The 14,154-nt window shown below is 32.1% G+C and overlaps 2 protein-coding genes across 7 annotated transcripts; both read left to right on the top strand.

The window, feature by feature from the left end:
- Positions 1 to 1,982: 1,982 nt before the first annotated feature.
- On the top strand, positions 1,983 to 9,293 carry LOC100787695 (zinc finger protein CONSTANS-LIKE 9). Of its 4 annotated transcripts, none has more exons than XM_014769158.3 (7): positions 1,984 to 2,328; positions 3,293 to 3,350; positions 3,458 to 4,040; positions 5,668 to 5,901; positions 6,592 to 6,893; positions 8,407 to 8,538; positions 8,680 to 9,293. In XM_014769158.3, the coding sequence occupies exons 3-6, from the start codon at positions 3,489 to 3,491 to the stop codon at positions 8,534 to 8,536; spliced, it is 1,218 nt and encodes a 405-aa protein (XP_014624644.1). In that variant the 5' UTR covers positions 1,984 to 2,328; positions 3,293 to 3,350; positions 3,458 to 3,488; the 3' UTR covers positions 8,537 to 8,538; positions 8,680 to 9,293. The 4 variants fall into 4 exon arrangements, with proteins under 4 accessions (XP_006575398.1, XP_014624644.1, XP_014624640.1 ...); XM_014769154.3 differs by having other exon boundaries at positions 8,407 to 8,568; XM_006575335.4 differs by having other exon boundaries at positions 1,983 to 2,328; positions 3,464 to 4,040; positions 8,407 to 9,293.
- Positions 9,294 to 11,713: 2,420 nt separating this feature from the next.
- Positions 11,714 to 13,657, top strand: LOC100786803 (E3 ubiquitin-protein ligase RHA1B-like). Of its 3 annotated transcripts, none has more exons than NM_001253326.2 (2): positions 11,714 to 11,859; positions 12,529 to 13,657. In NM_001253326.2, exon 2 carries the CDS (start codon positions 12,774 to 12,776, stop codon positions 13,239 to 13,241), a length of 468 nt encoding a protein of 155 aa, NP_001240255.1. In that variant the 5' UTR covers positions 11,714 to 11,859; positions 12,529 to 12,773; the 3' UTR covers positions 13,242 to 13,657. The 3 variants fall into 3 exon arrangements, with proteins under 3 accessions (NP_001240255.1, XP_006574405.1, XP_006574406.1); XM_006574342.4 differs by having other exon boundaries at positions 11,771 to 11,890; positions 12,529 to 13,651; XM_006574343.4 differs by having other exon boundaries at positions 11,859 to 11,979; positions 12,529 to 13,651.
- The last annotated feature ends 497 nt before the right edge of the window (positions 13,658 to 14,154 follow it).

The raw sequence follows: 14,154 nt of genomic DNA, 5'->3' as shown, positions 1-14,154 counted from the left end.
AAAAAATCTGCGAACTCAACCAAACCCCATTGTTGTTGTCTTTAGGTCAACTCAAGTTGGGTTGGTCCGTTTCAGATATACCATGATTAGCCTTAGGTGATATTTCTTTATCCTAAATTTTCTTTCACAAAAAGAAAAAATAATTTAGCTTTTGTTTGATTAATATTTTTCCGAACCGACAAACTGGTCCCTTTAGCTAGATGCTAGTTTGAATTATTCATGCAAATATTAAACAAAGTTTTTTTTTTTTTTTTAAGAAACAAGGCAATAGTTGAGAGAGCTTCCTAATGGCGATATATTTGATTGATAGTTTCATAATCATACACATTAATTAGAATGCGTCAAAAACTTTTCGAATAATTTGTATTGATTTTTACCAAATAAATTTAATTTAAAATAATAATATAAATACAACAAATATAATGTCTTTTTCTCCATTATTTTCTTTAATATAATTTGGAAGTAATATTGAAGTTGCGTCATAGTAGTACTTTGTTAGCGCCCTTGCATTATACTTATACTTCCATAGTCCACTCCATTCCAAGTTTACTTTTATGTAAAAAAAAAAGGAGTTAATTTACTTAATTACACAGTTGAATATGAAAATCAATATATCGCCCACAAATTTATGTACATATTTTCAATAAAATAATATATGTTAATAATTATTTTAAGATGCTAATTAAAAAAATATCTAAATTTTGATAAAAAAACTAAAAATATTATTGCACATAATTATTTAATATTATTTTAAAGCTATTAAAAATTTAATTGAAACATATATATATACTTCTTAATGAACATACTTAAAATATGATTTAAATAGAATCTTTTATTTATAGTTAATTAATTTAAAATTATAATTGTTTTGCATTAATCACCTATCTTAATTAAACTCTTAAATTTATCCTAAACATATTCCATATGTCTTATAACAAGTGTTTTCTTAAGTTTATTTGTACAAATCAGGAAAGAGTAAGACAATTTTGTTGATTTGATTTTTTCATTGGAAACAATATAACACGACAACATTCTAAAAACTATTATTAAGGACATAAATAAATAAGAGTAATTAATATTATATTAAAAAAATAAAAAAAAATATTTTTCTTCTTATACCAATACTTATAAAGAAATGAAAAAAAATATTTTTTATCGGTAAAAATAAAAAATAAGTATCAACAAATCTATAATCAGTTGCGCATTATATTTAACCTATCCAGATAGAAAAAAATTTATGATTAATTAATGATGTGCATAACAATTATAAATCTTTAAAATTTGCAATAATTAACAGGTCATTGATGTAAGAATACGAAATAGAAAGGAGGGCACCCACAAAACAAATCCACAGAAACCCATAAAAGCTCAGTGTGGAAAGGCATCAGAAAAAGCGAACCAGATTGTGAAAAAAGTGTCACAAAATAACCACTTATCTGTCCACCTCACCCAACATGTGACGCACTTTTTAGCAAAAAGTTCATCCTCTGTACGACAACTAATAATGCTTTTTTAGCATTTAACACAATAAAATATGCCAGCACACCCAAAAGGTAGGTGAGAGAAAAGTTCATGTTATTTTGCAAACAAAATATCAGCAAAATAGTGTCACTTTGGTGGTAAAAGTTTACATGGGTTGAAGAGATATTTTTTTAGTCTAGAAATTTAAAATTTGAATTCTAATTTTCATATGAAATAAATTATATTGGGATTGAAATATTGATCTTATAATTTCTTGACAACTATTAATTATGACTTTTAAAATAGATTACTATGTACTAATATTTTGATAAGAAGAAAAAATAATTATTTTAGTAACAGTTTATTTTTATGGAGTGGACCAATAAAAAAAGGTGGTGTGGCCTAGTAAGCTTTTGCTTTCACTAGGGGAAAAAGACATGGCCCCACTTGCCATTGCATACCAAGTGTTTTTTTACTCTTTTGTTTTGCACTTTTTATTATCAATCTAACACTTTTTTCCCTTCTTCCCATTGCTCATGTCACATTCCCTACAATATTGCATTATTCTCACACTCACACCTACACCAACCCTCACCATCATATCTGATCTAAAATCTGCCTATTCCTATCTATCTGAACAGAGCAGAGGAGAGAGAGAAACACACAGTCACACACACAACACAAAACACAAAAGGGTCTCTGATTGTTCTCTTGAAAAGTCCAGCTTCCACCACCACCACCTCTCTAGGGTTCCTTTGCTTTCAATGTTTGCATAAAAATATCATTTCTATATTGTTTTTCTGAAAAAAAGCAACAGAGGCCTTTTCCTTACCGATCTTGTCCTCTCTCTGTCTTTCTTGCCATATGGTAATTTTCTTGCCTTCTGCTCATCTCTCTTCTCCCTCCTCCCTGCTGTATCTTTCGTACAAATACTACATGTCTTCTTTTTTGTTTTTTTAATATTAAAAAAAGTGTTTTTTTTCCCTTCTTTTTGAAAGTTCATGTTTTTCTGGGGGTGAAGACTTTTCTGGGAGGTTCAGATAAGGAAAAGTTGAGAATTTTGATAAAGGGGTAATTGGATTTGATTAGATTTGTTGTTGTTTTATCTGCTTCATCTTTTGTTCTCTTCTGTGGGTTTATGTGATGATGTGTTTGGAGATGTTTCTGACTTTCTTGTTTGTTGAGAGTTGATCTGTTTTTCTCAATTAATTCGTATTAAATTTGAGTTAAATTTTTGTTTAGTGAATTTTCTACTACGATTCTTTTATGATGGAAATGCATTTTTTTTAAAACAGAAAATAGATGTCTGGTTGGTTCCTTTGCCTGAAAAATGATAATTCAGTTGTTTAATTTTTTTTACTCTTATTTTCCAAATCTAAACTCGTATTTTCCTTGTGAAATTCTTCTCAAAGTATTGTCATGAACTAATGATGTCATAATTATTTATAATTTAATTTAAACTTATCTTTTATCATTCTTCTTTAGATAGAATAGTGTGCTGTTTTGTGTAGTTTCTTCTTGCTGTGACATAGTTTTGTGAGTTTGGTTGTCAAACAATTTGTTTAACTTTTTTTACTTTTTTTTCTTCTTCTTTCAGTTGGCTCTCTAATCTACACTGTTTGATCTTGGCTGCATGTTTTCAATTCATACTGTTTCATTCCATGTCGATAAATTACTAGTCATGGGCTCATGGCATGACATCTATACATTGTTCATAGTTTGCATTAGAATTCCCTTTTCATTTCTCTTTTATCTGGTCTTCAATCTTCATATTACTAAGTAGGTATAAATTCTTATCAAAATGCTTACTTTTATCATCTCTTTGCCTCAGCTGAGTTTGCTGAACTGAATTGAATTGTAGCTTCCTTCATCACATTCTCCAACATCTTGTAAGTTCTACGACAAAGCTCGGTTCAGTTTCAACAACTTAAGATAAGAAGGAACTTCTTTTGTAGTTTGTGGTGACATAATTAATAACTTGGAATTGTTCATTTAGATTCAGGAATAAAAGAAGAGGCAGTTTAAAGATGGGTTACTTATGTGATTTTTGTGGAGACCAGAGGTCCTTGGTGTACTGCCGCTCTGATTCCGCGTGCTTATGTTTGTCATGCGATCGAAATGTTCATTCTGCCAATGCACTTTCTAGGCGTCATTCGAGAACCCTTGTATGCGAGAGATGCAATTCACAACCTGCATTTGTGAGGTCTGTTGAAGAGAAAATTTCACTTTGTCAGAACTGTGATTGGTTGGGTCATGGTACCTCACCGTCTTCTTCGATGCACAAGAGGCAATCAATCAATTGCTACTCTGGCTGCCCTTCAGCGGCAGAATTTTCTTCAATATGGTCCTTTTTCTTAGACATCCCTTCTTTGGGTGAAGCATGTGAGCAGGAACTAGGTTTGATGAGCATTAATGAGAACATTCCTCCAGAAGGGCAGAATGTGTCTGGTTCAACTGAAGTGACTGATCTACCCAGCAAGGGTAAATCTTGGGCTGGCACACCTTCAATACCTGAGTCAAGCTCAGAACCTCGTATTCTGGACCAGCCGCCTGGACCTGCCAATGAATGTGTGCCCAAGGTATAGCCTCATGTTTTCATTTTTGTCCCAAATTTGTAACTATACTGGGTTTGATGGGCATTCTAGCAACTGCAGTCTGAACAAAATTGCAAGGTTGCAAGGAATGAATTCTGTGTAAATTTGTTTGATGGTTTGTTTTTTCCCCTTATAGAAGCAGCAGAATAATAGCAAAAACCTATGAAGCAGAGTACTTTGTTTTGCTTCACATATCCGTATCCGATGCTCTTGGATACTTTACCGATACGTATCTTTGAAGTATCAAACCCTTAAAAAAGTTGTGAAAATCCAATACAGTTACATATGAAACAATAGAAGCATTGTCCCTTGATAAACCAAAAATAGAAATTGTCCTCTTTATGGATAATTTTAAGAAAGTAATGAGATTGATACTATTCCTATTATGATAACAATAATTTATAATTTTATTTTGTTTTTTGTAATGTCCAAGAATTATGTTCTAATTTGAATTTGCAGAATTGCAATTATATATTTATTATGTTTTATGAATTTGTATACATGTCTAGAAATTTATCTTACACATATTGTATCATATATATTTAGAATAATAGTCTGGCCATATCAGATACAAATATGTATCGTATCTGTTATATGTAACCTATCTATGCATCACAGGCAAAACTATTGGACAATCATAACCATACTAGGTTTGATGGAGATGGACATTCTAACAATAATGAAACAGTCTATGAAATTGCATGCTTGCAAGGAATGAGTTTTTTTTTGTCAATTATTATATGGTTTTGATATAGATGCTTTATTTGTAAAAGCCATGACATTAATAGCAAAATTATCTGGTAACCATTCCTGAGTAGTTTCTCATCAACTGGCTTTTTTTTGGCTAATTCATTTTTATATATTGTGGTTGATTTATAATTCATTTTCTAAATGACTATTACAGCATTCAAAATTGATTTGCTTTGATTCTGCCTGTATGTTGTTTCTTGGTCAAAACTATATTTTGGTTTCATAGAACCTTCACCTTTCATGGTTTATTGGTAGCTTGAACTCCTCAAAAAAACCTTGCTTAATACTTTCTATCTTTTAGATACCTTCAGCACATGTAACAGTAGTCAATTTAGTTGGAAAAGTTTTTATTTGGTCTTGGGGGAACTGATACATAAATTTGGTTAGGCTACTGTTGTAATTGTATCTACAGTCTTATTCAGCTCCACATTTCAAAGTACCAAGATGTTCTCTCTTTCATAGGTATTGACTGTTATCTCAAATTTTGGTCCGTGGGTTTTGATGATAAGTGAAAAGAAATGATGAGTGGTTTGCAAAGGATATGAATATTGTCCTTGTAGCTTATTTACATGGATAATTGCACCTTATCTACAAGGGTTGGGTATTTGTATACTTTCTCTATTCACTACTCCTAATCAGTTTAACATTTTGACCTATGCAACTTGATGACAGTATATGGCAATGGCATAACAATGTGCTTGCAAAAACACAATATCCTTATAGCTTACATGTTAACTACAAGGCCATTATATATGATTCTGCCAACTTTTATCTTTTTAGTGAAATAAGTTACACAATCATTAGCTTTCTATATTATTGTTTCATCTAATTACCAAGTTAATCTCTCATGATGAATCTGCAGTTGTACTGTCCTGGGAAGAAAGCTTCTGGAATATGTGAAGATGATGATCTATATGATGATTTCATCATGGATGAAGTTGATCTAGAACTTGAGAACTATGAGGAACTTTTTGGGATGGCTCTCAGTCACTCTGAAGAGCTTTTTGAAAATGGTGGAATTAATAGCTTATTTGAGGCAAAGGACATGTCTGCTAGTGCTGGTGATTCCCATTGTCAGGGTGCTGTTGCTGCTGAGGTACTCAAATTGCACCATTCTTTCTTGTGATAAGATTGATTTTTCTATTATTATTATTATTGGAGCATCATCTGTTATATTTCATATAACTGAGCCATGTTTTTGGTTGTTGAGATTTGCATCTATGAATTTTAATGTGATTAAATCTTCCACTTTACAATGATCTTTTAGCCTGTTCCCTCGTGTCCCTTGTTATCTCCCTGATGATCTGGTGATAATGAATATCTTAATTTGTATGATAGAACGAAACAGTTTATATATATGGCCTACACCTCAATCCCAACTGGATTTTCCCACTACCTAAATTTCTTTTAATGCTATATCTAATACTTTCCTAGTTGAGAAGGCCCAAGCTTTATTATCTTAATGATTTGAAGTGGAAGGAAGACGGTGAGGTCGGCTTCATGGATCACATGATGTCATTCGACCCGGTTAGAGATAAAATCTTCAGAGATATTATTTATCATGAGATTCCTCTTTACTGTCTCCAATGTCCTTCTTTTTTGGGTAGAATATATCAGTGTGTTTCGATTCCTTAAATCTCTTCTATTTATTTGAAGGCTTACTTATATTTTGTTCTCCCACTTATGGGACATACATTTAAGTTTGAGTAATGGAATTTCTTTTCTTTTGTGGGATCTGAGTTAAATGGTTTTGCATCATATCTAAACTTTTCTTTCTATTTTCTAGGGATCGTCTGCTGGGTTGGTCAATCCTATCCAACCAGCATGCAGCAATGCAGCATCTGCAGATTCAGTGATGAGTACAAAAACTGAACCAATTGTTTGTTTTACGGCAAGGCAATCTCAATCAAACATTTCCTTTTCTGGTGTTACCAAAGATAGTGCTGGTGACTATCAAGACTGTGGTGCTTCTTCAATGCTTCTCATGGGAGAACCTCCCTGGTGTCCTCCTTGCCCTGAGAGTTCTCTGCATTCTGCTAACCGAAGCAATGCTGTCATGCGCTACAAGGAAAAAAAGAAGACCCGGAAGTAAGTTAATTGTGATGATTCTGTTTATATAGCTATTGGTGTTGGTTCCATATTATGTTATTTCTTTGTTGACATGAAAATAGTGGGCGGCCACAATCCACTATCTTTGTTCTGGTCTCAACAAGGGACTATTAACTTGACTATTAATCTTATAACAATAATAGCAACCAAGCCTTATCCTATTAGGTGAAGCCTCTATACAGGAACAGCTTGAAAGAGGGAGGGGAATCCTCAATTTTTCATTTTTTTAAAGTTGTATATGTAGATTGTAGCTTTTTATATAGATTATAAAAAATCTTTGGCCTTGTATCCCAGTGTCCCACTGCCACTAATACAATTATGCATAAAGTTTTATCCACTTTTGCCCTCCTAGATGTTTTCTGGACCTGTCCTTGTCTCTATTGATCATCTCTCAGGTGACCAAACTACCTCAGCCAAGTTTTACCATCTTGTCCTCAATAGGTGATGGTCTGACTTTCTCAGTTTCATTTGTTCCTAAACCTTTATTGTATTTCCGCTCGTCCAACTGAACATCCTCATTGTGTAGTACACATTATTTTTTGGCTCTTGTTGGCACCTCATACCCCTAACACTCATTACCATAGAGCATTGATTTTATCATCTCATTGACCAACTTGATAAGCCTAACTCAGCCCCACAAAACTGCCTTGTGAGGTGAGAACTGTCCAAGCTTTATAAGCTCTATTTAAGCCATATTTCTAGTCGATGTGGAACTAAACCACCACCCTTGAGGTTGAAAATTTGCAATTAAGGCAGCTCTTAAAGAGGTCGCAACTAAGGCAGGCGAGGGGTGACCACAATTAAGGTGACTTTCGACTCCCCCCACTAACAAAAAACTAACAATTACCAAGTAACATTTGCTGATTAAAAAAAACAATTAAGGCGGCTTTTGAACACTCCTTCTCATGCCCAGGGCTACTGGCCTGGAGCAATGCAAATGTAGGTGGCCCAACAATGGATCTAGGATTAGTTTTCATACCATCTTAAAATTTAGGTTGAGGCCTAATTCAACCTCACAAAACCGGCTTGTAAGGTGACTATTTTAAGCCATATCTATAGTTGATGTGGAACTAAACCACCACCCTTGAGGCTGCAATTAAGGAAGCTTGCAAATAGGCCGCAACTAAGGTGGGCTAGGGGTGACCATAATTAAGATGACTTTCCAACTGATTTCAACCAATAAAATCCCACTAGTTATGCAAACGGTTGTTGTTTCCATGCTCCAACTTTAGTGCATTTGTGTATATATGTGCCACGCTTGATGTGGTGTTAGATTAATGAATAGAATGAATGCATAATATGCTATCATTGAACGCAATATGATCTTCCAATTAAGGATATCCTGTCATAAGTTTCTTTAGTTTGGGTTGCTATCTTTGTTGCTGAGCAATATAACTACTTACTAATTATTTATTGGATATGATTTATTTCTAAATTTTAAAACTTATTTGCTCCGTTTGTGATTTAACATCAATTGTGGTTATCTTATTAGGTTCGAGAAGAAAGTAAGATATGCCTCTCGCAAGGCTAGGGCTGATGTCAGAAAGCGTGTGAAGGGCCGATTTGTCAAAGCTGGTGATGTCTATGACTATGACCCTTTGAACCAAACCAGAAGCTACTGAGTGTACAACTTTTAACCATGTTCTGTAAAAAGGAAAGAATCACTCTATAGTTGCAAAAGAAAAGTAACTCTTACCTGAAAAAATGGATGAAATTTGATGCATTCTTTCTCCATGCAATGACAAGCTGTCTGATTTTATGACAGGGGCATAAATTTTCTTCACGGGGAAGAAGGTTGTAAGCAGGCCCTTGTCCAATGAAATTGACAGTGTAAAAGCTCAGGAGCAAAGATTGTGTGTCCTTCACTGCAATGGACATTCTCAGTTGCAATTTCAGCCGACATGACAGCATCATCACAAACTGCCCCCCTTCAGGCAATGTGTCATGAATTTTGGTTGCCCTTCTGTTTAACTTGGCAAAATCCTGCTTCTTAATACTAATCTAATGCAAAATTCTTTTTTAAGCCCTTTGGCCTTGATCTTGCTCATAGTTTGTCATATTTTATGTCAACTCCTCACTGATCCCGAGTCACATGTACAAGTGTGCCTATGATGGCATGATAAGTGGCTCAATTTGATAAGTTCTAGACAATCTTCTACACTGTTGTAGGAATATTTTGTCCCTCTCTCTTTTGCCATGTATAGTGCAGAATATACATAAATGCAGTTAGAGGTGTAATGACCCAACAGTTCCTTAGGTATGACAAATTGTAAATTTGAAGGTTATTTATGTATAGAATAGGATGCTGCTATTGCTATTTATTTTGATGACACAACATTCTATATTTTTGGACATGTATCCATAAAAGTTTTGTTTGTATTTTATTTGATTTGATTGCCATGGATACACTTCAATTGCATGGCATATTTACTTCAATTGTAATTGTGAGTCACTTCTAAGAAAAAGAAACCCTATTACTGAAGAACATTGTGCATTGTGTATAAGAAATCGATGAGTAAAAGATGTTTTGTGTGTAAGTTTCTTGAGTTTTTTTTTTCAACTTCATTCAATTTTTGTTATCATTTTTATAATCTGTATTATTTCTCTAACGTATTCTGAGATAAATGTTTCTCCTCATTTTTTTTTTATCAAAAAAGTTATACACAAACCATATATGGATTTGTTTGGGTAGCTTTTTTTCTTCCTCGACCATTAAAACTACATTGATGCAATTTGTTAGGGCCTGATTAATTTGAGAAGACATTTCCAATTTTGTATTTATAAATATTAAAAAAATGTTACTTTAACTTTTCACTTTTAATGAAAACATGATTTGTTGTATTTTTTTTCTTACACATTTAAAAACCGGGAAGGAAATGAAAATAGGATTCTTTATAATTATTTGTGAAATATATATATATATATATATTAAATCAAGTAGATCCTATTTTAACTTTTCCATAGTGTTAGGTTCAAAGTTAACAACATTATGTGTTATTTTATGGCTCTACATCCATTGGCATTACCAGCAAGTATTTTGTAGTTGATATCAGTTTAGATTTACAAATACTTTTTAAATTAGATTAAATGTTAAAATACAAGTTAAAAATACTAAAGTTATAAGATATACACAGTTAATTTTAATATGATTTTTAATAAATTAAAATTATAAGGAAAAAACATATCTATTTTTTTATAGGGATTTAAATGAGCAGTTAAAATTAAATAAAATAGAAAAAATCTCAATGAGTGAATAATATTTTCAGAAGGAAAAATTAAATATAAATAATAGATTGTAATTTCTTAAATATGAAAATGTTAAATAATAATGAAATTACATATATATTTTAAAAATACGAAAATATGTTTTAACTTTTAATAATAACAATTTTAATTATTGCATGAAAATAGATTAATCACGCTAGAAATTTTTGTTGGAATACAACTTATTTTATAAAACTATCCAATACATTGTGTGAAACGGGACATCAAATTCTCTCATAGGTATTTTTGTATGCAGCATTACACTAACCTAAAGAGTATATTTGGACAAACAAAAGGAAACAGGAAAGTTTTTCTTTTTATAAAGCATTATTTTACTAAGCAATGTCCTAAATTAAAAACAAGTATATTAAAAGTAACAAACATTAAATGAAGGAGGAATATTTATTATTTTCTGAGTAAAATACTCTCGTTAGGAATTTAGAAATATTTATTATTTTCTGAGTAACATTATAAAATATTTAACGAGGAATATTAAATACTCTTTAATATTAAAGTACCAGTTTAAAATATATTTTTTTTAAAAAAAAAACTGTACTCACATATCCAGTGAAAAAGCTAAAACTCAATTTTTAAATAAAAAGTTATGTGAGAAACTTTAATGCCACGAAAATATTATTTCAATAAAAGTAATTCTACGTCACCATATGGCTATAAGATTATCATAATCATAGAAACAACCAAAAAAAATTCTTATTATATATTCATTCATAATGTATTGATAAATGGGATTAAGTCTAAAAAAAGACTAATCTCTCCTAATATAATAAATTAAGATTAAAGTTAACATTCAACGCATGAATTAATTAAAAGTGTTCTAAATTAATTAAAAATAAGTTTAATTTTAAAAAAATAATAAATAAGGTTCAATTTTTTATTAAAAATGTATTTATTTACATTAATATTCGATGTTATCTCAAACAAAAATATCTCTAAAAAATAATATCTATAAAAAATAAAATAAAAAGTTTTTTTTTTTTTTTACAGAGAGAACACATTTCTTATTAAAAATATTTCGGTTTATGAGCGATAATTTTTTTTATCCAAATATTTGATGTAACAACGCATTCAATATTAAGGCTTGATACCATAGTTAAGCTAGAAAAACTCTTTCCTAGCTAGTTTATGTGCTTGATGATAGAAAAATAAAAAGATTCATAATGTATTGTACAGTATGTTAATGTCACCAATAAAAAATTATGGTGCTGTAAGCATAAATTCAGGCTGTAAATAAGGATAAAGTATAAAAATCCAAAATTGGAAACATGGCATGGAACACTATCAATTCTTTCAGGTTTAAAATTAATATTCAGTGAACTTTATCCTCAACTCCGGTAAGATGATTAATTTATCCAACATAAATTATGAGTGCATCAATCGGTTCTTGTGACTTATATGTCCCTTTCTCATTTTTTTATTTATTTCATAACTATTTTACCATTATATTATGAGTTTATTTTGATAAAACAAAAAACATGTTAACCATGGTTAAAGAATGCTTGTGAGGAAAGAGGGTAAGGTGTAACCATGGTTAAAGGTACTGTGGATTGTTGCCAATAATGAATCCCTGAGATGGTGGGGTTCTTCTCCTATCTATAACGCAAAGAGAGAACAAATTACGATTTTCCATCATTCCAGAACCGTAATCTCCAAACCCCACTTCGTAAGTCTCATCAAAATGCCTTCGTTTTCAGGTTTCTTCTTTTGGTCATCTAGGAATTTTGTGTTTATGTTCAAAATTGCTAGATCGTGTGTTGGGGTTGGGGTGGTGTTCTGTGGACATGTAAAGTTCTGAATTTTATTTTTCCTCTTCCTTTTTTTTGTTAAAAATATTTTTTGATTTTGATAAAAAAAAATATCATCTTGAAGATTTGGTATGTGCTAGATCTCGTTGATGATGATGAATAAACCACTCAAATGCTTGTTATTTAATTATGTTTCCTCAACTTTCAATCGAGAAATTTTGGCAGCAAATCGCATGCTACCTTGGATTTTAACTTGTCTGTTCACATATTGATTTGATTTTTTTTTCTAAATCATGATTATGGGGTTGATGAATCTATCCCAATTTTTTCTGAGTAGCTTGTCTTTCCCTTGAGAAAAGAGACAATTATATGTGTGTGTGTGTGTGTGTGTTTCACATGGATTTTTTTTTGGTATGAAAAACTTGTGAAATCAAATATTATATTAGCTATATAGTCAAGATTTAAGCCTAGTATGTTTGTTCTTTCAATCTACTATTATTGATTGTTCACCATCTTATTCATCAATCATTCTCTTTAATTCTAGTTGAGTTTTTGATGTTCTAATCTTTCCTTTAATTTCTTTACAGGTCAGATATTAAAGAAGAAACCAACAGAGTTTCCATTCTCGGTATCTCTTCTCTGATCAGGTTGACAACTTGACATAGCAATCCTGCTTTCTTGGTTCCCCATTTCCATGTTTGTGGATTCTTCCTGATTCAAAGGCAATCCATTGTGTCTTCTTAGCTCAGTTTTGAGCTTCAAAAGTTACAACTTGCAACACAAATTTTTATCTGTAACTTTGGTAATCCTAAAGGACTCAGCATTGATCAAAATGGGCCTTTCAAGTCTCCCAGCACCATCTGAAGGAGTATTATGTGTCCTTCTGGTGAACACTGTATTGTCAATTTCAATATTCAAAGGCATTGTTAGGACAATCCTACACATTGTTGGCATCCATCTTTCATCATCATCCTCCACTTCACCCTCTTCACCGGATCCCTCGCTAACCGCACCTGAGTCATTTGAATTCCATCTTAGTCCCTCTGAGAGTTACATTGAAGAGTTCAGAAGCCGGACGCCAACACTTCGGTTCGACAGTGTGTGCTGCTGTAAACAACCTGAGCATGACTGCTCTGTATGCCTCACTCAGTTTGAACCGGAATCGGAGATAAACCGCTTATCGTGCGGCCATCTCTTCCACAAAGTGTGCTTAGAGAAGTGGCTGGACTACTGGAACATTACATGCCCTCTTTGCAGGACTCCCTTGATGCCTGAAGATGACACACCTTGCTTTCAGTAAGCAAAAACAAGGGAGCATGGCAATAAGAGAGAGTTTCATGTACAGTGTAGTGTACATATTCTTGAGGGTTTTTGATGTTCATGCATCTGAGTTCTGCCACCTTTATAAGTTTTTAACCTTTTTCCTTTTATGGTCTGAGTTTGTGGAGGATTTTGTTTTTCCCTTTTTCTGTCTGTGCTCTTTAGCACACATGAGGGGTATACTTTTTGCTTGCATGTTATGTTTGTTCACAATGCCCACCTGGTTTAGACCTCCTTAAATTCTATATTTGGGCATTTTGATCCTAATTTGGAAGCATGGATTGTAGAATCCATTTGTTTTGCCTTTCAAACTCTCATCACCATGTGTATATATAGTGTATGTGTGTAAATAGCTGTGGTCGGCAATAAAATTCAGTCATCACTAAACAATACAAACCTCTAAGCCTTTTTTATTTTATTTTTTTTACCATTATATTAGTTGAAAAATGTGACTAATTTTCATCGGAGACCTTAAGCTTACACAACACAATGTGAATATTTTTTTCTTCCAACATGATTCATTTCATTTCCAAGGATCAATCCGGATTTGAACTTTGGATCACTTAATTAAGGGACCCAAGCTGCTGTACTTGTTTGAAATATTCAAATTTTTAAATTTCATTTTTTAGATTTTATTCTATTTATTTTATTTCTTTTGTCAACCGGCGGTCTTCCCTTTTTTATTTTGCTATACACTGAGTATGTCTTGTTTAATTTATATTTTACATTATTAAAATGGGATGCTTTTTTATTTATTTTTTGCTTCTTTTTATGTCAAAATGGTCTTTTTTAAAATTTGATTTTGATTGTTAAGTATATTCTTTTGGTTTCACCAAGGATGTTCTTTAACTCGAAGACTATTTTTTTGTTTGAAGCGTAAAAATCACATAAGT

Source organism: Glycine max, chromosome 2 (assembly GCF_000004515.6).
Source record: "Glycine max cultivar Williams 82 chromosome 2, Glycine_max_v4.0, whole genome shotgun sequence".
Taxonomy (NCBI): domain Eukaryota; kingdom Viridiplantae; phylum Streptophyta; class Magnoliopsida; order Fabales; family Fabaceae; genus Glycine; species Glycine max.
This window is presented reverse-complemented; position numbering and strand designations above follow the sequence as displayed.

What these genes read in the sequence shown, in the direction of transcription:
- LOC100787695 (XM_006575335.4), top strand. Translation starts at nt 3,489, where the DNA reads ATGGGTTACTTATGTGATTTTTGTGGAGACCAGAGGTCCTTGGTGTAC. An exon ending in CCAATGAATGTGTGCCCAAG is followed by an intron (nt 4,041 to 5,667) that starts GTATAGCCTCAT and finishes ATGAATCTGCAG; the next exon opens with TTGTACTGTCCTGGGAAGAA. An exon ending in AGGGTGCTGTTGCTGCTGAG is followed by an intron (nt 5,902 to 6,591) that starts GTACTCAAATTG and finishes TCTATTTTCTAG; the next exon opens with GGATCGTCTGCTGGGTTGGT.
- LOC100786803 (NM_001253326.2), top strand. Translation starts at nt 12,774, where the DNA reads ATGGGCCTTTCAAGTCTCCCAGCACCATCTGAAGGAGTATTATGTGTC.